Source organism: Labeo rohita, chromosome 5 (genome assembly GCF_022985175.1).
Source record: "Labeo rohita strain BAU-BD-2019 chromosome 5, IGBB_LRoh.1.0, whole genome shotgun sequence".
NCBI lineage: Eukaryota > Metazoa > Chordata > Actinopteri > Cypriniformes > Cyprinidae > Labeo > Labeo rohita.
In genome coordinates, this window is record NC_066873.1 from 43,533,795 (window position 1) to 43,556,807 (window position 23,013).

General features: G+C 30.3%; 1 protein-coding gene across 5 annotated transcripts in view; it reads left to right on the forward strand.

The window, feature by feature from the left end:
• Window positions 1-23,013, forward strand: part of LOC127165467 (ras-specific guanine nucleotide-releasing factor RalGPS1) — a 159,409-nt gene that overhangs the window by 30,501 nt on the left and 105,895 nt on the right. For all 5 annotated transcript variants that reach the window (XM_051110126.1, XM_051110130.1, XM_051110127.1 and 2 more), the window contains exons 5-7: window positions 7,736-7,819; window positions 18,653-18,742; window positions 22,333-22,425. In XM_051110126.1, coding sequence (XP_050966083.1) covers window positions 7,736-7,819; window positions 18,653-18,742; window positions 22,333-22,425 — 267 coding nt within the window. The remainder of the gene's footprint in view (window positions 1-7,735; window positions 7,820-18,652; window positions 18,743-22,332; window positions 22,426-23,013) is intronic.

Genomic DNA, 23,013 nt, shown 5'->3' on the forward strand with positions numbered 1-23,013 from the left:
GCGTGTCTTTGCTGAAAGTGTTGTATTTCCCTCCATGTTAATAACATGATGGATGTGTAAACCGACCTCTTTCAATATTTATGCTACTATCTTGATCCTGGTGCTAATATCTAACAGCCATTGTTTTGATTGAAGAGCACCGGCTGATAAAATACACACAGTTGCGCCGCGGTGGAAGCGCAGACTTTGCAAATAAAACGCCTTGGCAGAATATTCTAACAGTCTGACAGTTTTTCATTAGGCATGTTTATAAGCTGTTTGGGGAAGAGAATAACATTTCGCTATCAGTTCATTATCTTTGCCGGTGTAAATGACAGCGAGAAGGAGGTCCAATTTTTCCTAAGAGAATGATGTAAAACTGTTGGAAAACACACCGCTGGCGCACAGCGCTTGATGGATGAGACCACCTGTGACCCGCTTTCATTAGTTTTCCCAGCTCCTCTTTCACTAATGCTCACTTCAGACTGGTTATGAAGCACCTTAATGATGCACTGCTGTACATGCAATGCTTTTGGCTGCTTAGTGGGGTCTGACAAATCCTAGTTATTCAGTTTAACCCTATAAAGCCTGCTTTATCATATTTGATCTGCAAATTTCTAATGCTTCTAAATGATAAACATGATCAGAACTTTGCTGTTAAACCTGTTGCACTATATGGCTTCTTTCTAGGACTTTCTAGGAAGTAAAAGGCCTTTAACCAGTTGTTAATGTGTCTTTTTACTGCGAAATCTTCTGTGAAGGTTTTTAGAGTGAACATAAAATGGCTTTTATATTTTTAGTAATATTTCAAGATGAACACTTACTGGACTGAAGGAACTTGAGTTTATTTGATTATCTATACAAAATAATACTGAAGTGTATCAAATATGATTGTCAGACTTTTGTGGAACGTTTATTTGTTCATCTCGTAATCATCATTATATTGCATTGCATTATATGTTTTGATCATTTAAATATTATCTTAAGACATATTTTTGGAGTTAAAGAGTGACAACTGATATTTATATTATTTCAGTTATAATGCAATACTTGCTGTTATAAAGATCTAATTGATTTACATTACAAGGTATAAGAATTTAAATTTTAGGTTTTACATGGCTATATAAATATTAGCATCTCCACCAAATTACATGTTTGCTCATATTTAATGCAATGCAATGCAATACAATGATGATTGTATTGAGATGTACAAATAAATGTTCCTCAAAAGCCTATGAGATCATGTTTTATACTCACATTTTAACGTGATTTTTCTAAAAAATTATCAAATGATGCTCAACATATAATTATGCAGACATATTTTTTTTTATAGTTTTTTAAAATGTGTATTTTTTTTTTCTTTTTTTTTTAAAAACAAAAATACATATGCAAACTTTTTATTTTATTATATTTTTTTATTTTTATTATATTTTATTTTATATTTTGTTTTGTTTTGTTTTATTGTATTTTATTTTTCAGATCTGGGTGATTGATTTTAATTTAATATTTTAATAACAAAAATACATATGCACATTTTATTTTATTTTATTTTATTTTTCAGACCTGGATGATGATTATCTTTTCTAAAAATGATCAAATGATGCTCAACAAAAATACACATGCAAACATATTATTATTATTATTATTATTATTATTATTATTATTATTTATTTTTTAACTGTATTTTTATTTTAATAACAAAAATACATATGCACATTTTACTTTTTTTATTTTATTTTATTTTTCAGACCTGGATGATGATTGATTTTTCTAAAAAAACAATAAAATGATGCTAAAAAAACCAAACATGCAAACTTTATTATTATTATTATTGTTATATCAGTTTTTTAAAACTGTGTTTTTATTTTAATAACAAAAATACATATGCACATTTTATTTTATTTTATTATAAACCTGGATGATGATTGCTTTTCTAAAAATAATTAAATGGTGCTCAACAAAAAAACTACATATGCAAACACACACACACACACACACACACAATACATATGCAAACGTTTTGGATTTCTTTTCTCTTATTATATTTTATTTTACATTTTATTTTATTGTATATTTCAGACCTGGATGATGATTGCTCACATTTACAGAAGCGTAAAAGTGCGCTCTGTTGTTGTATTATTTCTTTGACTCGTGTATTCTCCATTTAACATGAAAATTGTAATGCAGCCCCTATAAACACTTACATGTAAACACTTTTTTTATTTTTGGACTACTGTTTGATATGTCTTTACAGGGTTAAATATTGTTTTATTGCATAAGATGCTTTTGTAAATACAGCGCTGCTATAAACACTGAGTAAACACACAGGATGACGTTACATGAGAAGAACACGCACAAGTGAAGCCGATCCCCCTGACCGTTCATGTTTAGCACATCCTGTAAGACACTCAAACATTCTCAAACATCAAGTTACTCAAACAAACACACGGCTTTCGTTTCGGTCTGTAAAGTTTCAGACGGAAACATATTCCACATCGACAAAAACGTGTGCAATGTAACACAAGGTCTGTGTGTAATTTAGGCATTAACAAATTGCGCAAGATATCACTCTCTTTTTGGACGGGCCTTAAAGATGCTGTAATGTCTACTCAGTGTGTGTTTGTACTCACATTTTCAGACATTCAGTCTTTTGAGTGTTTGCAATTGTGCAAGAGAAATGTCTTTCCGTATGGTGTCGTACAGACAGTATGTGGCATTTGCATGTGTAAATGCATCAAATACTACAGTATAATAGACGTGAGTGAGCAATAGTAGTGCGGATTAGATTGGATCTGCTTCCTGAGGTCAGTCAGCTACATCTGGAGTGCAAACCAAAAAAAAGAGCCTGATTACCTCAGCGCTGTGTTTATAGCTAAACATAAACGCGCTTTGTTATTTCTCAGTTGAATAGCGGAGAATTATGATGCCTAACAGAGAATTTGTAAAGCGACTCGCTCCAGCTTTAATCTGTCTGTCAGCGGGCCGCAGAGTCACGCTTTGTGTTTAATGCATTCAGGCTTTAAACTGAATAGAGTTTTCTGGATTATGATGTTTATGAAAACAATAAAACGTGTTGACTGAAGTGAAAGTCTATGGGGGAATCATTTGCCCAATATTGTAGTGATTGGGATTGGGGACTTTTCAGCTGATCAGGCCAGTTTTTAAAGCTGAAATGAATTAAGAGTATCTATTAAATTTAAAAAATGATTCATAATAAATAAAATGGTAAATAAATGTAAAAAAAATAAATAATAATATAATATATAAAAATGTAATAAATATTAAAATATAAAATTATATAATACATTCAGAAATGTAATAATAAATAATACTGAATAATATTTTTTTAAATGTAACTTATGTAAATATAACTTAAATATATTATTATATTTTTATATTATGCTATATATTTCTCACACACGCTATATATATATATATATATATATATATATATATATATATATATTCAAATATAGAATATAAGAAATAAATAATGCTAAATAAAAAAAAGATAAAATAGATAAGATAAAAATTAATATAAAATATATAAATTCTTAAAATAATACATAAAAAATAAAAATACATAAAATGGTAAATAAATGTAAATAATTTAATAATATATATAAAAAATGAACATATATATATATATATATATATATATATATATATATATATATATATATATAAACAATATATGAACAAATATTATTCTATAATAAATATAATAAATAATATATAAATAAAAATTATTCTATAATAAATATAATAAATAATACTAAATAAAAATACATTTTGAAGTTTAACTTATGTTTGAAATTTAACTTATGCTTTGTCAATTTTATACGTTTTGTGTGTGTGTGTATGTGTGTGTATATGTATGTATGTATGTGTGTGTGTGTATATATATATATATATATATATATAATAAATAATACTAAATAAATCAATTTTTGAAAAAAACTATATATATAAAATAGAAATGAAAAATAATTACATGACTAAAAATAAAAAAAAAAAAATCTGAATTTGGAAAAAAGTGTGAACCTATCAGTGATATTTTAATATAATTAAAATACTATGTTTTTTAAATACATATTTGTATATTTTAATATATATATATTTTTAATATTCCTTTTATAATATGTTATATAATATGGTGTTTCTGCTCTAATTTTAGTTATGTTACTGCATCAAGTATTATCATAATAATAATAATAATAATAATAATAATAATGTTGTTATTATTATTATTATTATTATTTCTTATTTATTTCTTATTTCTGTTAGCATTTATTTTATTTCAAGTAATGGAAATGTTTTTTTTAATGGTTTTAGTTAACTATAATAACCTATTTATTATTGTGAAAACTCTTTATATATAAAAAAAGAGAGATTGTCCCTTTTTTATGAGAACTCTTTATTACTCTTGATTACTGCATTTTTGTGGGCTTTTAGCTGTAATTAGAGTTCATTAATCTGTTTAATGGAAACTAGTTTAACAAAGTACTGGAAAAACACCACAACAGCAGTTTTGGCAGGAAGAACGAGTTGCGTAAAACGAAGGAACTTTCTGTCGTGTCTGAAACCACTGGATGCATATTATCCAGCGTCGTTGTGAATCATAACATCTTAGAGCCATTTTTTCCATGTTTTTCTAGAGTCTGCTGTGGCGGGTTAGTTAGTATCACATTATTCATTTTCATTATGTTACTCAATTTTATCCTGATAGTTTTGAGGATTGTCCTGAATTCAGATGTAAAAGCCGCTGGGTTCGGCGCTTGAAATCGCGCATAATTCCTTTCCTGACACTTTTACGCCGTCCCTCGGAGCTGCGTGACCTCTGGCCCTCCTGAAAGCTGACTTCCCGCTGATGCAAAGGGAAAGAGGTAACCACCTCCAGCTGGGTCTGCTTTTACCATCTTTGCCTCCTCTTTTACTCGTGTTAAGTCTAGGCTGTAGGTGTTCGTGGCCTGACTCGAAATAAACTATCACTGATAATTCTTGTGCTATAAAGGAAGTTGACGTAAGGTCTGACAACCTCTGACCGTTCCATGCAAGTGAGATGATGAATTTGTTTTAGTAAATTAGCCATTAGTGCTAAAAATTTGCAGTCTGTGATTGCAGAAAATCATCACTTGCCAGTAGTAGTAATGGTAACAGCCTTAAACAAAACAGTTTTTTAGACTTCTGAACTATTTATAAGTTGCATACCACATCTTTACCCAAGCATTTCTCGCATGCAGTTTTATTATAAAAAGTCATGAGAGATTTGCATATGCACTAAATAAAAAATAAATATAAAATATATATTTTTTTTATTTAAAAAAAAGCAAAACTTTATAAAATATCAAAATGTATATATCAAATAATATAATATAATATAATCAAAATAATATAATCACAGTAATTAATATGAATATATGAAGAAAAATTATAATTTATATTTGTACAATAATACAATTAAACAAATAAAACAAATATTTTAAAATATGAACAAAAATATTACGCCTAATTTAAGACCATTTCATGATAAAATATACATTTTTTTCATTGTAATGTTTTTGTGACCTTTTAACACATTTCCCTCAATTCAGAATTGTATTAGTTGTACTGAATTCATTTTGCTGAGAAAAAAATAATATAAAAATACTATAGGTGCTATAGGTAGCAAGGCAAGGCAGGGTTATTTATATAGCACATTTCATACCCAGAGGTAATTCAAAGTGCTTTACATAAAAGGACGTAGAATAATCATAAAAACAATGATCACAACAATAAAACAAAATGACAGTGAATATTGTGATTAACAAATATTAATTGCAATAATTAATATGACTATATGATGAACATTATTTATTAACAATATATATGTATGTATATACTAAATATATTTATTATTGTTGAACATTTTATAATTTAAAATCAAATTAATATATATTCTATATATTGTTTCTATATTATATATAATATGCAGGTATTTTTCTGACCTTGAATGACATTGCAAATTGTACAATTATTGATTTTTTTATATATATATAAATAATATATATATAAAAAAATAATATATATATATATATATATATATAATTTTTATACACACAGAAATAAATAAGTTATGTAGGACATATGTTATTAAACAGTTATGTTTAATAACTGTGTTTGGCCTTGTCTGATTGATCTCAGAAATAATTTCATATTAGAACTGGATTATGGCTGCTTGTGCCTCGTCTTGTGAGCCATAAAAGCCACTCAAATGTTTAAAAAAAAAAAAAAAAACACTGGGACCGCAGTGATGTGAGGAGCAGGTGTTGTGACGGGAGAGACTGTGGCCTTTCAGAATACCCACAGTGCCGCGTATCCACTTTAGTGCCAGGCATTCTGAGAATGAAAGTTAAAAAACGCGACCTTTGACCTCTCACATGTTTTCTTTTTAATTGGTTGGGTGTTTCTCAAGTGTTCAGCGTGAGCTCTTACACCCACCTGGAGAGCCTTGGGCTCCTTCACTTCGTCCAACCCTTTAGTGTGTTTTTTTTTTTTCCTCTTCATCACAGATTTGAATGTCTTTTAGCGGTCAAAATGTTATTTTATTTTATTTTATTTTTTAAATTATAGTTTAAATGTTCTTTGTTTCATATTTAATTTTTCCCTTCTTTTTTTCTTTTTCTTTTTTTTTTACTTTTTTGTTACTTTTTTTTTCTTTTTCTTTTTCTTTATCTTATTTATTTTCTTATTTTGTAATTTATTTATTTTCATTTAATTTACTTATTTTCATATCTTTTTAATGTGTTTATGTTCTTGCTTTCATATTTATTTCCTTCTTTTTTATTTACTTATTTTTTATTTAAATTCTTATTTTCTAATTTATTTACTAATTTGTCATTTTTTATTTTTATTTTTATATTTTATTTAAATTCTTATTTCCTAAGTTATTTAGTAATTGTTCTTTACGTTTACTTATTTTTATCTTTTTTATTTTGATATTTTATTTAGTTTATTAACTCTCTTTTTTTTGTTAATTTGCAATTATTTCATTCATTCATTTATTCATTCATTTTAAATTTATTTATTATTTACTTTTATTTGTTTTTTCTTGTCTGGTTTAAGAATTGTATGGCTGTGAGGGATGGATATACAATTTGCTTAAGTATTGTTGTGTACCTAATGTGAAATGCAAATGTTATGCCTTCATCAAAAATACATGCAATTTTTCTTTACAAATCGACTTACAAAAATAAGTGACAATTATCATGAGCTTCAACCCTGACTAAAGACTATAGGACTTGTGAGAGCCATCTGGAAAGCCATAATTCATCATTTGTGACAGTATATAAATATAGAATAATTGCGAACACATTAGTTTAGCTGTAAGCTGCAAATAAAGTAAACTCACAGAAGGTCCGTCACGTTCAGTTCACTTGAGGGTTTGAGTGTTAAAAAAAATTCTGGGCAATCTACATAATTACTGACTGACAGAGGAAACTTGAGATCTTACACAAGGCTGAGCGAACACAAAATCATCACTGAAACAGGGTTCGGTTACACTTGGGTTAAATAAAGGGGCTCCTCAGTGTAATAACTCTGCTTCCACTTAAAGGCCTGCTGTCAGTCAAAGGCGCTGGATGTTAGAGCTCAGTCATTAAAAAAAAAAAACACTTCAACCACAATAGGATGTTTAAAACAAATCGTAATGGTGGAATGAAATCAAAACTGATTGTATTTACTGTCTTAAGCATTGTTTGTATCTGTTGTGTTGTAGGAGCTTGCTAGCTGTGGCTGGAACAAAAAGGAGAAACACATTTTGGCTCCTAATGTTGTTGCCTTCACACGGAGGTTCAACCAGGTAAGATGAACGATTGGCATGTTTGCTGATTTTCTATCTTTGTTTTACTTTATTTATTTATTTATTTTTATTTTAATTCAAAATCATTTTTTTTAAATTGAGATTTTATTTATTGTATTAATTTGTTATTGTATTGTACTCATTTTTATTTTATTTCATTTTATTTCAATTTAAAATAATATTTAAATTTTTATATTATTTTAATTTAAAATTACATTTTTAATTCATTCTTATGGTGTTATTGTATTTTACTCATTTTTTATTTTATTATTTTTTTTACATTTTATTTCAATTTAAAATATTAATTACATTTTTACTTTAATTTAAAATTACATTTTAATTGAAATTTTATTTGTTCTTATTGTATTAATTTGATATTGTATTGACTCATTTTTTCTTTTATTTAATTTGATTTATTTATTTTTTTATTTTAATTTAAAATATTAATTTAATTTTTATATTTTAATTTAAAATTACATTTTTAATAAATTTTATTATCTTATTGTATTAATTTGTTATTGTGTTGTACTCATTTTTATTTTATTTTCTATTTTATTTGTTCTTATTGTATTAATTTATTGTATTGTACTCATTTTTATCTTATTTCATTTTATTTTATATTTTATTTCAATTTAACATAATTTTTATATAATTTATACATTTTTAATTAATTTAAAATTACATTTTTAATTGAAATTGTATTTGTTCGTTGTATTAATTTGTTATTATACTGTACTCATTTTTTGTTTTATTTTATTATAATTATATATGTGTGTGTGTGCGTGTGTGTGTATATATATATAAATTAAAAATTTATATATATATGTGTATATATATAAATAAATTTTTATTTTAATTTAAAAATTACATTTTAATTGACATTTTAGTCATTCTTATTGTATTATATTGTTATTGTTTTGTACTAAATTTTATTTTATTACTTTTTATTTTTATTTTTTTTAATTCTGTAATTTTATATATTTATTTACTTACTTATTTTACTATACTATTGTCACTAGTGGTGCACAAAAAAAGAACATTTGTCGATGATGGATATTCTTCTATTCTATTCTATTCTATTCTATTCTATTCTATTCTATTCTATTCTGTTCTATTCTTTTACAATCCAGTGTTGCTTATGCTTCAAAAGAAATCAAGAATCAAATCTAAATGTGCACGTGGAATAGATATATAACTGTGTAGCACTTTTAAATCATTTAATCAAATCATTTAAATCAATTAAATCAGCTTGTAATTGTGACCCAGTATCAGACTGAGGCTGATATTGATATGATGGAGATATTGTTCATCCCTGCTTGTCATCCCAGTGAGATGCTGCACTTATTCATGTATATATTCATTTAGTTTTCCAGATGTGAAGTGTATGAAGTGGATATAAAGTGTGCTTTTGGCTGTGCTGTATTTGATGTAGTGCCAGCAGACTGTGAACTGTGCCACTAAACCATTATCAACCTGATGGCCCACAGCTTGAGGACTTAATATGTGCTGGAAATACTATTAACAGCTCTCACACGGCCAGAAATCCAGCCCGGTGCTCTTCTCCTCCTCAAGCTTGAACTTTTCCACCTCTCGATTTTGTTCATGTTTAAGGAAAAGTAGATATGTGTGGTTGGCCAAGCACTGCTGTGCTCTTGTGTTAGGCAGCATTCATCTTGTCATCTTGTATGTTGTTGACATACGGCACACAGTCTTTTTTAAAAATGATCACTCCCAACAAATCACTTACCACCCCGGGCCAACTGTGAAAACCGCTTTCTTACAAAGATGCATGTGAGAAATTATTTGCACGACCCGCCAAGTTGTTTTTGTACTTAAAGGAATTGTTCACTCAAAAAAAAAAAAGACAATTTGCTGAAAACGTGCTCACCCTCAGGCCATCCAAGATGTAAACGAGTTTGTTTCTTCATCAAATTTGGAGAAATTTAGCATTGCATCACTTGCATCACTGCTGTGAATGGGTGCCGTCAGAATGAGAGTCCAAACAGCTGATAAAAACATCACAGTAATCCACAAGTAAACCACACCACTCCAGTCTATCAATTAAAGTCTTGTGAAACCAAAAGCTGCACGTTTGTAAGAAAGAAATTCAAGCTTTTTTAACTTCAAACCATTGCTTCTAGCTAAAATATGAGTCCATAATCCATAATATCACTTCCTCAAGTGAAAAAGTTCTCTCACATCAAAATACACCCACATATTTGTTTAGAGCTGTTTTAAATGATGCTTGTTCTGTGCACATTTCTTTCCTGATTCAGACCACACAACTTTTTCACTGGAGGAAGCATTATTATGGATTATGAAAGCAATGATTTGAAGTTAAAAATGTCTTTTAGATGGATTTGTTTCTTGCAAACATGGAGCTTTTGGCTTCACAAGACATTAACTGATGGACTGGGGTGGTGTGGATTATTGTGATGTTTTAATCAGCTGTTTGGACTCTCATTTTGATGGCACCCATTCACTGCAGAGGATCCGTTGGTGAGCAAGTGATGTAATGCTATCTTTCTCCAAATCTGATGAAGAAACAAACTCACCTACGTCTTGAATGGCCTGAGGGTGAGTACATATTTTGTTTTATTTTTTTATTTTATTTTATTTTATTTTATTTTATTTTATTTTATTTTATTTTATTTTATTTTATTTTATTTTATTTTAAAATTATATTGAATTAATTGAAATTTGATTAATTTTTATTTTATTATATTCATTATATTATAATCATTTTTTATTTTATTGAACACATTTTATTTTATTATTTTTTTCTATTTTTTACATTTTAATTTAAAATGTATTTTAATTTAAAATTTTCTTAAATGTTTATTTTATTGTAATTTTTTATTTTATCAAATGCATTTTATTTTATTGTATTCATTATTTTATTAGTTTTATTTATTTTTTTATTCTGTAATTGTATTTTGTTATTTATTTTTTACACTTTCATTTAAAATTATATTAAACTAATTGAATTTTTTTTTCATTTTTATTTTATTATTTTTATTGTATTGTAGTCATGTTTATTTTATTGAATGTATTTTATTTTATTATTAATTTTTTACATTTTAATTTAAAATTATATTAAATTTATTTAAATTTTATTAATTTTAATTTTATCTTTTATTATTGTATTGTAAAAAAAAATATTTTATTAGTTTTATTTATTTTTTATTCTGTTATATTATATTATTTTATTTTATTCACTAGTGTCACTAGTGGTGCACCGAAAAATCATCAAAAATTACTATATTATATTATATTATATTATATTATATTATATCATATTTTCAGCAAATGTTCTTTTTTGGGTGAACTTTTCCTTTAATAATTATTTGTGTTGAAATGTTTAAACACTCTGATATAAAGTTTTTGATTACAGTATGAGGCGACAAGTCAGTGTTTTTGATAGTATTTGATAGTGTGTTGTTTTTTTTATGTGTGTGTCTTCATTTGTATGGAGCCTTTTTGTTTTTTTGTTCTCCAAAAACAGTCTCCAAGTTCTCCTGCCTTTAGCTTTAGCAGTACAACTCAACTCGCACGACTCGTAGGAAAGATTTGTGAATCAGATTTGTTCATGGAATGAATTTTGACATTTAAAATGTTTGTTATTGAAACTTGGTGAGCCGTTAATTATAATACCAAAAGGAAGTTTGGTTTTCAGTGTAATTTAGAAGCATTTGGCCATAAATTAATCTTAACTAAATTTGTGGTTTCAATGTAGCTCTTCCAGTTCTGCTTATTTATGAAGTTTCAGCCTGGAATGAATTTGATTTTAAATCCGTCTCTTTAAATCCGAAACCTAATTGGATTAACTGGTGCGTCCCGATTTTTCATATTCACGATTTTGTGAAAGTGCTATAAAAGTGCAAAGCAGACAGTAGATTACCCACTTTTACATTCATGGCGTATGTTTAATGATTTGTTCTAGTTTTTCAGCCAGGAGTGTGTGGAAATTACATAAAAGCATCAAGTTCCCCGCTGCACATTTTCCGTTTGAAGCGGTCTTAGCTGTGCAGATCTCCTTAGAGTCAGTTTCACAGAATTCCTTCTATCTTGGCTGTCGACGTCGTCGGTTTTATGACATCATTAAGCCGAACATGATGAGCTGGCTTCCAGACCTTCGGAAAGATGGAGCGGCTTTTAGCCACATTTCTTGGCCACCCAAGAGTGTGTCTTTCTTTAAACAATGCCTGTCGTTTGATGTACTGTGAAGTCCCGTAACTACCAACCTCAAGCCCTATAGTTCTTGTAAAGACTGTCTAGAAAGTGCAGTTCTTGCAGTAAGTCTTGCATCACTATTACTGGTGCTCATGTTAGACAATGATTTGAACAAACCTTTGACTCTAATGTTAAACATTGGCTTGTTACTTAATCTGAATCATTTGTGGTGTTGTGGTGATGAGTTTTGCATACTCAAGCAAGGCTGCACAATTAATAGAAATAAAACCAAATTCATGTTTTGTCCTTAATGTAAGTAGTTAAACAAAGGTATGATTTAATTACTTGAAATAAATATGTGCACTGAATATTTCAGAGCAAGGCATGTTCATTTACATGCAAGCAGTTCATGATTTATTATTATTGTTGTTATTATTAATAAATATTATTTCTTTATTTTGCAGTGCAATAGAACAATTGTAATAGTTTTTTTTTTAGTAATTTTTCTTTTTTCTTTTTTTTATAATAATAATAAAAATAATAAATAATTGTGCAAACAAGCACAGCAAACCTAGATTTTTGGTATTTTAAATTGATCACATTTTGTAAATCAGTTGCATTTTTTTGGAAGATGTAAAATTAAATTAAATTAAATTATTAAATATGATATATTTTTATTTTGCAGTGAAATATTACAAGTTATGTTTATTTTTATTTTATTTTATTTTTTATAATATTTTTATTTTATATCTATTCTATCTATCATCTATTATTATTATTATTATTATTTTATATCCATATTAATGTATAATCACAAAACTTGTGTTAAATCAATCTTAAATATATATTCTTTATTTTGCAGTGAAATATTACAATAGTTATATTTATTTTATTAATTTTTTATATTAGCAATAATAATAATAATAATAATAATAATAATAATAATAATAACAACAACAACTATTATTATTATTGTTTTATATCCATATTGATTATATTGTAATGTATTGTATTTTATTATTTCTTAAATATGATATTTTTGTATTTCATAGTAACAATGATGATTTATTATTATATTATATTATATTATATTATATTATATTATATTATATTATATTATATTATTATTTGTATGTCTATATTGATAAATTTTTACAAATATTTTGCCAAATTGTGCAGCCCTGCAAACAAGCACAGCAAGCCTGATTTGTTTTTTTTTTTTTTCTTTTAAATTGCAGTCACAGTTTTTAGCAGAAAAGTCCTGCAGCCCTATTCAAGAGCTCTGCTAAATGTCTAGTTGAGTTTGTTCATGTGATAAATCACCTCTGTATTTTTAGTGAAATCAGGTGAGCAAAAATTGTACATGGAAACATTGTGCTTTGTCGTCATGGCAACTGAGCAGAAACTTCGGCCTTCAGAACATCGTAGCACTTTTTGCCAGTTTATTATTTATGGATCAGGAACAGAAGCTTTCAGAGCCGTTTTGAGGGCATTATGGATAGGAATGAACCAGATGAGCTCACCTTTTTTCATGAAGGGGGTCACAGCTCTACGCTTTGGTAAAGCCCACTTTACAACCACTTTGGAAAAAGACCCGTCATCCCCGAGCCAAGAAATGTAAGCACTGCGCCCCGTTTCTCCACAGGTTTCTATACCAACCAGACCTCTTATAATGTGTAAATGATTTGATAATGAGCTATAGGCTATGACATCATTGCATGTGGTTTATCTAGCAAAGCGGCGTTCGTATATTTTAACCTAACACAGCTGCCGCGCTATGATACGCCCCTCCTGTTCCCTACAATTGCTGGAAAACTTGACTTTTTGGCCTATTTGAAGCACATTTTCTTTAGATTATAACACTGTGACTTTCACAAGGGTGTGTGCATTTATCTTAATAAAGATGACATTGAAGTGTCTGTTAACATTTATGAAATGAAGGAGGAGTAGTTTGGGAATTTAGTCAGGATTTGATTCATTAATGAGGGGATAACATTGAATAAGCCAATGAAAGCTTTTCTGTTTTCTTTTCTTTTCTTTTCTTTTCTTTTCTTTTCTTTTCTTTTTTTTTTTGGTACAATTTACTTACAGACTTTAACCTGGAATTTAACCATATAAGGTCTTCAAAATACGTATCAAAAGAAGTTTTTTTTTTTTTTTTTTTCCCTTTTCTTAAGAACCCAATACTGCTTGAATTACAGGCATGGGGGAAAATTTCTGTGTAAAAATAACATAATGATGCTGTCATCTTTCTAAAGTCATTTTTACACCCTGTAATGTGGCTCCAAATCTCAATTGAGAAAAATGTCAGTTGACTCTCCACTGCAAATTTTAATATATATGTAATACTTCTTGAATTATATACAAGCCAAATTTGGGGAAAAGTGCATTTATTCGCATATTTGAACTGTCACCATTGGTATATAATGCAACAAGGATTGCTAAAGTCAACTGATTTTACTAAAAGACCTACCAATCTCTATGCAAAAATAACATAATGATGCTGGCATTTTTCTGAAGTCATTTTTACCCCCTGTAATTTGGCTTCGAATCTCAAGTGAAAATTGTCATTTTGACCCCCCTCTGCAAAATAGTGAATTAATCTGTTAATATACGTCCATGACATTTAATGTTTTGGCTTTTATCACTATTTATGTTTTCTTAAGATGTAATATTAACAAAATCAATCAGGAAGTTTCTACAATTTGGTTGATTTGACACAGAATTACTCAATTGTCACTCAGTTTGACTACAATTATTGGTTTACAATTTAATAATTCACTAATGGAGCCACATTGAGATCCATATATCTCTGGAAATGAACCATAAAGGGTCTTAAAATTTAGATACCAAAAGAAAAGTTTAAGAACCAAAATCAAAAATTTCCTAAATTAAAGACATGCCAACTTTGGGGAAAAAGTACTTTTATTCCCATATTTAAATGATCACCATTGGTATATAATACAACAAATGTGATAGATCAGATCAGCCTTATTAAATCAATAACACATGAACCGATCGCGTCTTTTCTTATTTTTCATATTTGCATTAAAAAAAAACATGAATGAACATCAGAATGTATTTTAATTCAACCGCAGAAAGACATCAATACACACAAATTTTTAAGTTTAAGTCCACCAAAGTTAATCTACTGTCCTGTCTGATTTGTTTGTCGGACAGAACAGCGTATTCTGCGTTATGATTGGTCAGATCGCCTGTCAATCAAGCTGTTTGCGAAGGGTCAATTAACCTGTAATATAGAGCCAAATTAGAGAATGGCAGCATTATTATGTTATTTTACAAAGAGATTGATAGGTCTATTAATAAATTCTGTTGACTTTAGCAATCCTTATTGCACTATATATCAATGGTGTTCAAATATGGGGAGGAAAAAACACTATTCCCCGAATCTGGCATGTCTGTAGTTCAAGAAGTATTAAATATATATTAATATCCTTTTTGATTTAGGTTCTTAACAAACTTTTCTTTTGTTATCTAAATTTTTAAGACCCTTTATGATTCAGTTCCAGAGATATGTGAATCTCAGTGTGGCTCCGTTAATGTATTATTACTTTGTAAACCAATATTTGTAGTCAAACTTTCAGGTCAATCTCTGTCAAATCAACCAAATTTCAGAAACTTCCTGGCTAAAATTGTTGATTTTGTTCATATTACAGCTCAAGAAAACATAAATAGTAGTGAAAGCCAAAACATTAAATGTCATGGACGTATATTTACAGATTAATTCACTATTTTGCAGAGAAGGGTAAATTGACAATTTTCACCTGTGATTTGTAGCCAAATTACATGGTGTAAAAATGACTTTAGAAAGATGGCAGCATCAATGTTATTTTTACACAGAGGTTAGTAGGTCTATTAGTAATATCTGTTGACTTTAGCAATCCATGTGGTGTTATATACTAAAGGTTGCAGTTCAAAAATAAAAGAAACAAACAAACAAACAAACCAACAAAAACTAACAAACAAAAACACTGTAATTCAAGTAGTATTGGGTTCCTAAAAAACTTTTCTCTTGGTATCTCCATTTTGAAGACCCTGTATGGTTCAATTCCAGAAATATTGGGTTCTCAGTGTGGTTCCAGTAAATTGTACCAAAAAGAAAAAGGAAAAAAAAGAAAGTTTCAGTATTCAGTTTCTTTCCATTCTCAAACAGCATTGGCTCCAAGCAACGTTGCCTAGTGACTCATACTGGTCATATCATGTGAGTGTCTTGTGTGCACATTGTGTGTGGAGTAGAGGTCTTCTCATTTCCTAAAATCTGTACCCGACCCGAATCACTTCTTACCCGAACTTGATGTGCGTAAACAAACGTAAACAGCATTGACGTGCACAGCCGGCAGCCCTGCAGTCAATCAGGAAAAAATCCGTGTGTCCTGCTGACTGATTTGGCCGCTGCTCAATTATTTGCATGAACACGCAGCGTAATGAAGCAAGTGTTTTTTTTCTTGATGGATCTCATATTTCATAGATGGATTTCTGTGTGTGAGGTTACAAACATATGCTCCTTTTCTATGTGCGTTCCTCCAAGCACACGGTACAAGCACACGGATAGTTTAAAAGAATTCTGGTCATCTCGGGTTCATTTGGAAAAAGCACATTTGTTTTAAATTACCCAAGAGCCAAGCCTGCTAATACCAAACCTAACCCACGTCCGAGGTAGAAGTTTTGGACCCGAACCTGCTCGGCTCTCGGGTCGAACCTTGGGTTTTCAGATCCAGGTGGACCCGTGAAGACCTCTAGTGTGGAGATCTCTTTGTTTGCGTGCAAAATTCCCATGCATGTAAAGCACTTTATATCATTCACTTTAGCTTCCATTTCAGTTGTTCATGCCGTCTGTGTAGGCAGTAGATGGCAAGGCAGCTCACTTTAAGAAACAGGGCTTGTATTTTCTTATATGTTAATTCTAAAGCTTTGTGTACTCAATTTCAATCAATTTAATGTCTTCTGTTAAGGATGAAAGTCAGTGGCCAAATTTACGGTTAAACTATGTGCCCTTTTCCTCCAATGTGTTGTTTAAGCTTTAACTTCTGAGGGTCGATGGAAAAGACATCATTTGCTTGGATGGTTCAGTCCATATATTCTTAGTTTACAGATGTATTTACTGTTCCTCAGGGAGTTCTGCGGCCATTTACTGGTTGTGAACAAATCGACTGTTTTTTGCCTTTTCTAAACTAGAATCTTTGTCTGGATTTTTAACCACATTTTGTGTGCTTTAGGATGCTAGACCTCAAATGTGGACTTTTTTGACTTAATCTTAGATGTCAGTGGGTAATTCCATGCAAAGGTCAATTTTACCATGGTTTTTACTATGCTGATAGCACAGATGTCAACATTTGGTGGTTCAAATATTAATGTGAGGTAGTTTTTAAAAACATTTTTCTTTTCATTTTTTTTCTTTTTTTTTTTAGTGCATGATTTTCTTGTCACATCCATAACAGTACATATTCCTCATAAATAGTGCAGTTTTTATTATTTTATTTTATAAACTGTCTAAAAAGATCCCAATCTTTTTGCAGTCAGTACACAGTTTGGTGTAGGATTTTTAAAAATGTTACATTTCATTTTCACTTGGAAATTCCTAGTGTTAAATAGTATTTTCTTGTGAAAACATATTCCAATAATTTTTTATTTACAACTTGCAATATTGTTTTACAGTTCTTACACTGTTTGGTTCAGTAGTGCTAAAAGTTCTTTCAAATTATTTGTTAGACATTAAATAGTTTAGTTTGATTTTCCTTGCGTGAAATATAATCTGCTGCTTTTGAGGAAATTGTTGAAGTTTGTTACCTGACTCCCGTTATGTTGTAATGGTTCCCTGCGGCTGAAATCTTAAACTATTTACTACAGCCAGAATCACTCGGGCTTCATCTGCTTTCTAATTTTGTTTTTTCTTTTTTTTTTCTTTTTTTTTTTTTTGGCATCTGCTTGGGTTAGAGTCTCTGCCAAGTGAAGTCCAGCGTTGTGTGTTTGCTGTACAATTATAATCAGAGCAGAGTGTCTCGTCTTTCACTCATTACATAACACCACTTTTTCTTCATCTCATTTCCAGCATTTTTGTTTTTGTCCTTCAGAAATGGGTTTTCCACAAGAGATGATTTGAGTTTCTAGTTGAGTTTCCCTTTAGTGAAAAAAATCATGAGTTGAAACCCCAGATGACTTATTGCTGTCCTGTGACGTGACCTCAGCTGACCTCTGCTTTTCTCTCTCATTCTTTTTAAGTCTGATCATTCTTTTATTTACATATGAATTATTTAATATTTATTTAAAAATATAGAAACATTATTTATAAACTGTTATTATGTATTTATAAAATATTCATTTATTTATATATTTATTTTCCTCAAAGCATTCAGTTTTGTTTTTTTTTGTTTTTTTTTTAATTATTTGGGAAGATCACCTTTCCATCATAATATGCATATACTATGCAAATCACACAAAAAAAAAAAAAAATTGCTAAAACTGTGCTAAAAACCACTGTGAAGTCCAGCAAATTAATGCATGTTGGCGTCATAGTGGTACCTTTTGTGCAGTCCAGCACCTTAAACGTTTTATCATATGACATGCTCATTGTCTTCAGCCATATTTATTAAATATGAGTCTCTTTTTGCACATAAACTTTTCCCCTGTTTTCGTCTTCAGGTGAGCTTCTGGTTAGTACGGGAAATCCTGACCGCTCAAACGCTGAAGATCCGTGCCGAGATGATGAGCCACTTCATCAAGATTGCAAAGGTACATCAACGAACAGCTGTTTACAATATCATATTCTCAATGAATCAACAAGAAGCCATCAGAAAACTCACAAAGTCTGTTGCAAGTACATCATTCTGCACGTATGATGGTCGTAATAAATGCTGCAATGTCACCTGTTTATTCACAAGGGCATTTTTAAAATCTTTATTCTTTGGTTGTTTGTGCAACAACTACATTTCTCATCATGCAATGCAGCCTTAGAATTTGAAAACAATGTTTTTTTTCCCACATTTTTGGAACAGCCTCTGAAGCCTTAAAATGCTGTCTGTGTGGGCAGCTCATGAGCAATCAGGGCTTTTACAGTGAGTCTGGATTACATATACTGCAGAAAAGTTACACTAATGATGTCAAATCGCCGCAGCTGTATCGTGCTAGAATAAAGCTGGATGCGTGTTAGTCTGTTCAACTCTGACTAACAACTTCCTGCTTTGAAATAAGGTCGATAAACAAAGCATTATTATTTAGTTTTATTATATAAGCATGCATCAGTTTGCCTTCAAATTTCCATTACTTTACACGAAGAGCTTAATGAAGTCAAGCCAGAGCTGAAATTTACAATATATAGAATGTTTATAATAAACATGTAATTAAGAAAAAAAAAAAGATTAATGCTATTAAATTTTAATATTCTCATCTATATAGTTTGGAAGCCTTTAGTCATGTTATAGAAATGCCACATTAGGACTAATGAATGAGCAGCCGTCACATTTATATGCCTCTCTGACTGATTTAAATCTTGGCTCATTCCGTGCAATACACGGTTCACAGTCATGTTCTGGAAATGGTTCCTCAGACATAGTTTGTGCAGCTATTTAGGTGCACTTTAAAATGTTCTTTCTCATTTTCCTGATTTGTAAACTGCAAGTGTTAGTATAAATTAATATTAAAGGTGACATGCAATTTTCTCAATGCCAGAGTACTTTCTTCTACCATAGTTTAAAGGAATAGTTCACCCAAAAATGAACCCTCAGGTCATCCAAGATGTAAATGAGTTTATTTCTTCATCAGATTTGGAGAAAAACAGATTTTGTAGCATTGCATCACTTGCTAACAAATGGATCATCTGCAGTGAATGGGTGCCGTCAGAATGAGAGTCCAAACACCTGATAAAAACATTACAAGTAATCCACACCACTCCAATCCATCAATTAACGTCTTGTGAAGCCAAAAGCTGTGTGTTTATAAGAAAGATGTTTTTAACTTTAAATCATTGCTTCGAGCTAATATATGAGTCCTCCATTCATAATGTTGCTTTCTCCAGTGAAAAACTTGTCTGATCTTAATTAGGAGAGAAATATGCAAAGATCAAGCCCTGTTTACAAGCCAAAACAGCTCTAAAGAAATATTTTGGTGGATTTTTCCTCTGGACAAAGTGTTATTATGGATTATGGACTCTTATTTTAGCTGGAAGCAGTAGTTTGATGTCAAAATGTCTTAATGATGGATTTGTTTCTTAGAAACACACAGGTTTTGGCTTCACAAGATGTTAATTGATGGACTGGAGGTTGGATTACTGTAATGTTTCTATCAGATGTTTGGACTGTCATTCTGACGGCACCCATTCGCTGCAGAGGATCCATTGGTGAGCAAGTGATGTAATGCTACTTTTCTCCAAATCTGTTTAGATGAAGAAACAAACTCATCTTGGATGACCTGAGGGTGAGTACATTTTCAGCAAGCTGTCATTGTTGGGTGAACCAATGTCCAATTTTCTCAAAGTGATTTCTTTAGTCAAAATTTAATTATGCAGATAAAGTGCACACTTCACTTTTAATGCAATTAAACACAGTATGAAGAGTTTGATTTTGTTTTTCATCTTAAGCTTGATAATTACTCTGACATATGTTTGCCCACCCTTCATCTTCATACTGTGTTGAAGAAGCCTTTGCTGTACTGTCTTCATCTCAGTAAACTCATCAAAACAAGCCACGTCAGTGAAGCGGCTGGAATATCATCCTTCAGATATCTCATGACTAAATCTCAGAGGAACACTTGCTGACAGAACAAAAGCTGAGAAAAAAAGAAAAACTCAGATTGTAGTCATCATGTGTCATGGAGTTGATCCGGGTGTGCCAAATTTGCTGAAGCGAGCACAAAGCAGTTTTCCATCATTCTAGAGTTTGCTGGGTCTTCATTGTGGGAGTAATGATGAAAGCAGGTCCGTATCTTACTGAAGGACACTGTCTTTTAGTGGGTGATGTCCAATCAGAGAGCAGTAAAGGGGGTTTCGAGTGTGGGCGGTAGCTGTGACATCATCTAACCTAACAAACAGACTGTAGTGTGTCTGCTTCATTACAAGTGCATTTTCTCTGTCTGCACAAATTGCAGCTTAACCATTTATGAAGTGAGAACTCTTCATTACATACATGCAACCAGTAAAACGTAGGAGAACTGGCCCCCGACTGAGCCTGGTTTCTCCCAAGGTTTTTTTCTCCATTTGTCACCGATGGAGTTTTGGTTCCTTGCCGCTGTCGCCTCTGGCTTGCTTAGTTGGGGACACTTTCTCTTAACACAATATTGCATTTTATTTTATTGTTTTTGATTAACTACCTTTACGTATAATGTGAGTGTTTAATGTTGCCTTTGGTTTGCCTTGATGTACTGTTTCCTATTTAATACTGTACAGCCGCCTTGTCACAATTCTGTATTGTTAAAGGCGGTATATAAATAAAGGTGACTTGACTTGACTTGACGTAAGTGGTTGCCGTATACATTTACTCATTCATTGCAAAAATGTGTTTTCTTCCTCTGTATTTTATGTAAACATAAAGTCAAGATATAATTACTTGAGAAGCATAATAACAGTCAGTCACCTTTATTTCTGTAGCATTTTAGATTGTTTCAAAGCAGCTTTCCAGCTATAAAAATAAGTAAGTCGTTTTTGTTTTTGTTTTTTTTACTTAAATTAATTTAAAACAAAAGAGTTTGTCACTGCGTTAATACTTTATTATTCATTATTCTTAATTTTGATATAATTTTGAGAAAGCAAATTAAGTGAGCTTTTGCATTTTGAAAAATTGGTAACACTTTAAGCCTTTATGCATGATGCATAATAAATGTAGTTTTGATGTATGTTAGCATTGTAATGCACTTTATAATGCATTGTATAATCTTATGAATAATACATACAGTGCATTATAATGCTCAATTCACTGTTACACATTCAGAAAATATAATGCATTAAAACAAATGAAGCTCAGTTTTTAAATGAACATTGTCAAAATTACCCACAAATAATGCTTTTTCACTCAAAAACAAAATACTGAATTCAGGATTTGGTGATTAAAATGCAGTAATGAGAGATTTCCAAGCAGTTTTTAAAAAGCTGGTCATTTCTGATCAAGAACACCACATTAGGTAAAGGATTTTCGGCACAGCAAGGGTTAAGCACTTTTGTTTCCCAAGTAAATGTTTCATGATGTGTTTAGATGTTTGTACTGGAAAATCAGATGAAATATTGAGCAAGAAATCATTATTTGCAGTGTTGACTCTCCTGTGCTTTATACACCCTTTTTGTGGTTTGTGCATTGAGTGTTTATCAATACATCACTTGATTTCTATGTCTGCAGAAACTTCTAGAGCTGAATAACCTCCATTCTATGGTGTCTGTGGTGTCGGCATTGCAAAGCGCTCCCATCTTTAGACTTAGCAAGACCTGGGCGGTAAGAAACACTCAACATTTACACACATTTGCAAGCTGTCTGAATGACAAAACCCAAACCTGAGACTGTCCTTAAGAAACTTAAGAAACGCCTCACTTCTGGGAATTGTTTTGTCCCCACAGTATAAAGCCAGACTCATCGGAGACCTCAAACCTTTGGCTGTTTAATCATGATGTCTGAATTATACAAATGTGTTGCTCATACATCACGATAATTACGTTTTCCACACTTTGACCACTTAGTCCTGTAATTATTTTTCCCTGCTCGCTTTGAGACTGATGTTTTTAGCGCAAGCGTCTGTCATTTCAAATGGAAAGTTACTCTTTAAAATCTAACTTTGTGGAAAGAAACATGGAATCCAAACATAACACCTCTCTCATCCTACTGTATACTGTATGGTTTTCAGTTAGTGTAGACTACAGAAAACATTAGTCATAACTAGTGATGATCCCAAATTAACATTTTGGATGAAATTAGAGTTCTATAGAAACTGGAATGAAAACCAAAAGCTAAAAACGCTCATTGTAAGGTAGCCGCTGTTTGAAATGCACTACATTTAAAAGTTTGATGTTTTTAAAAGTCTCTTAT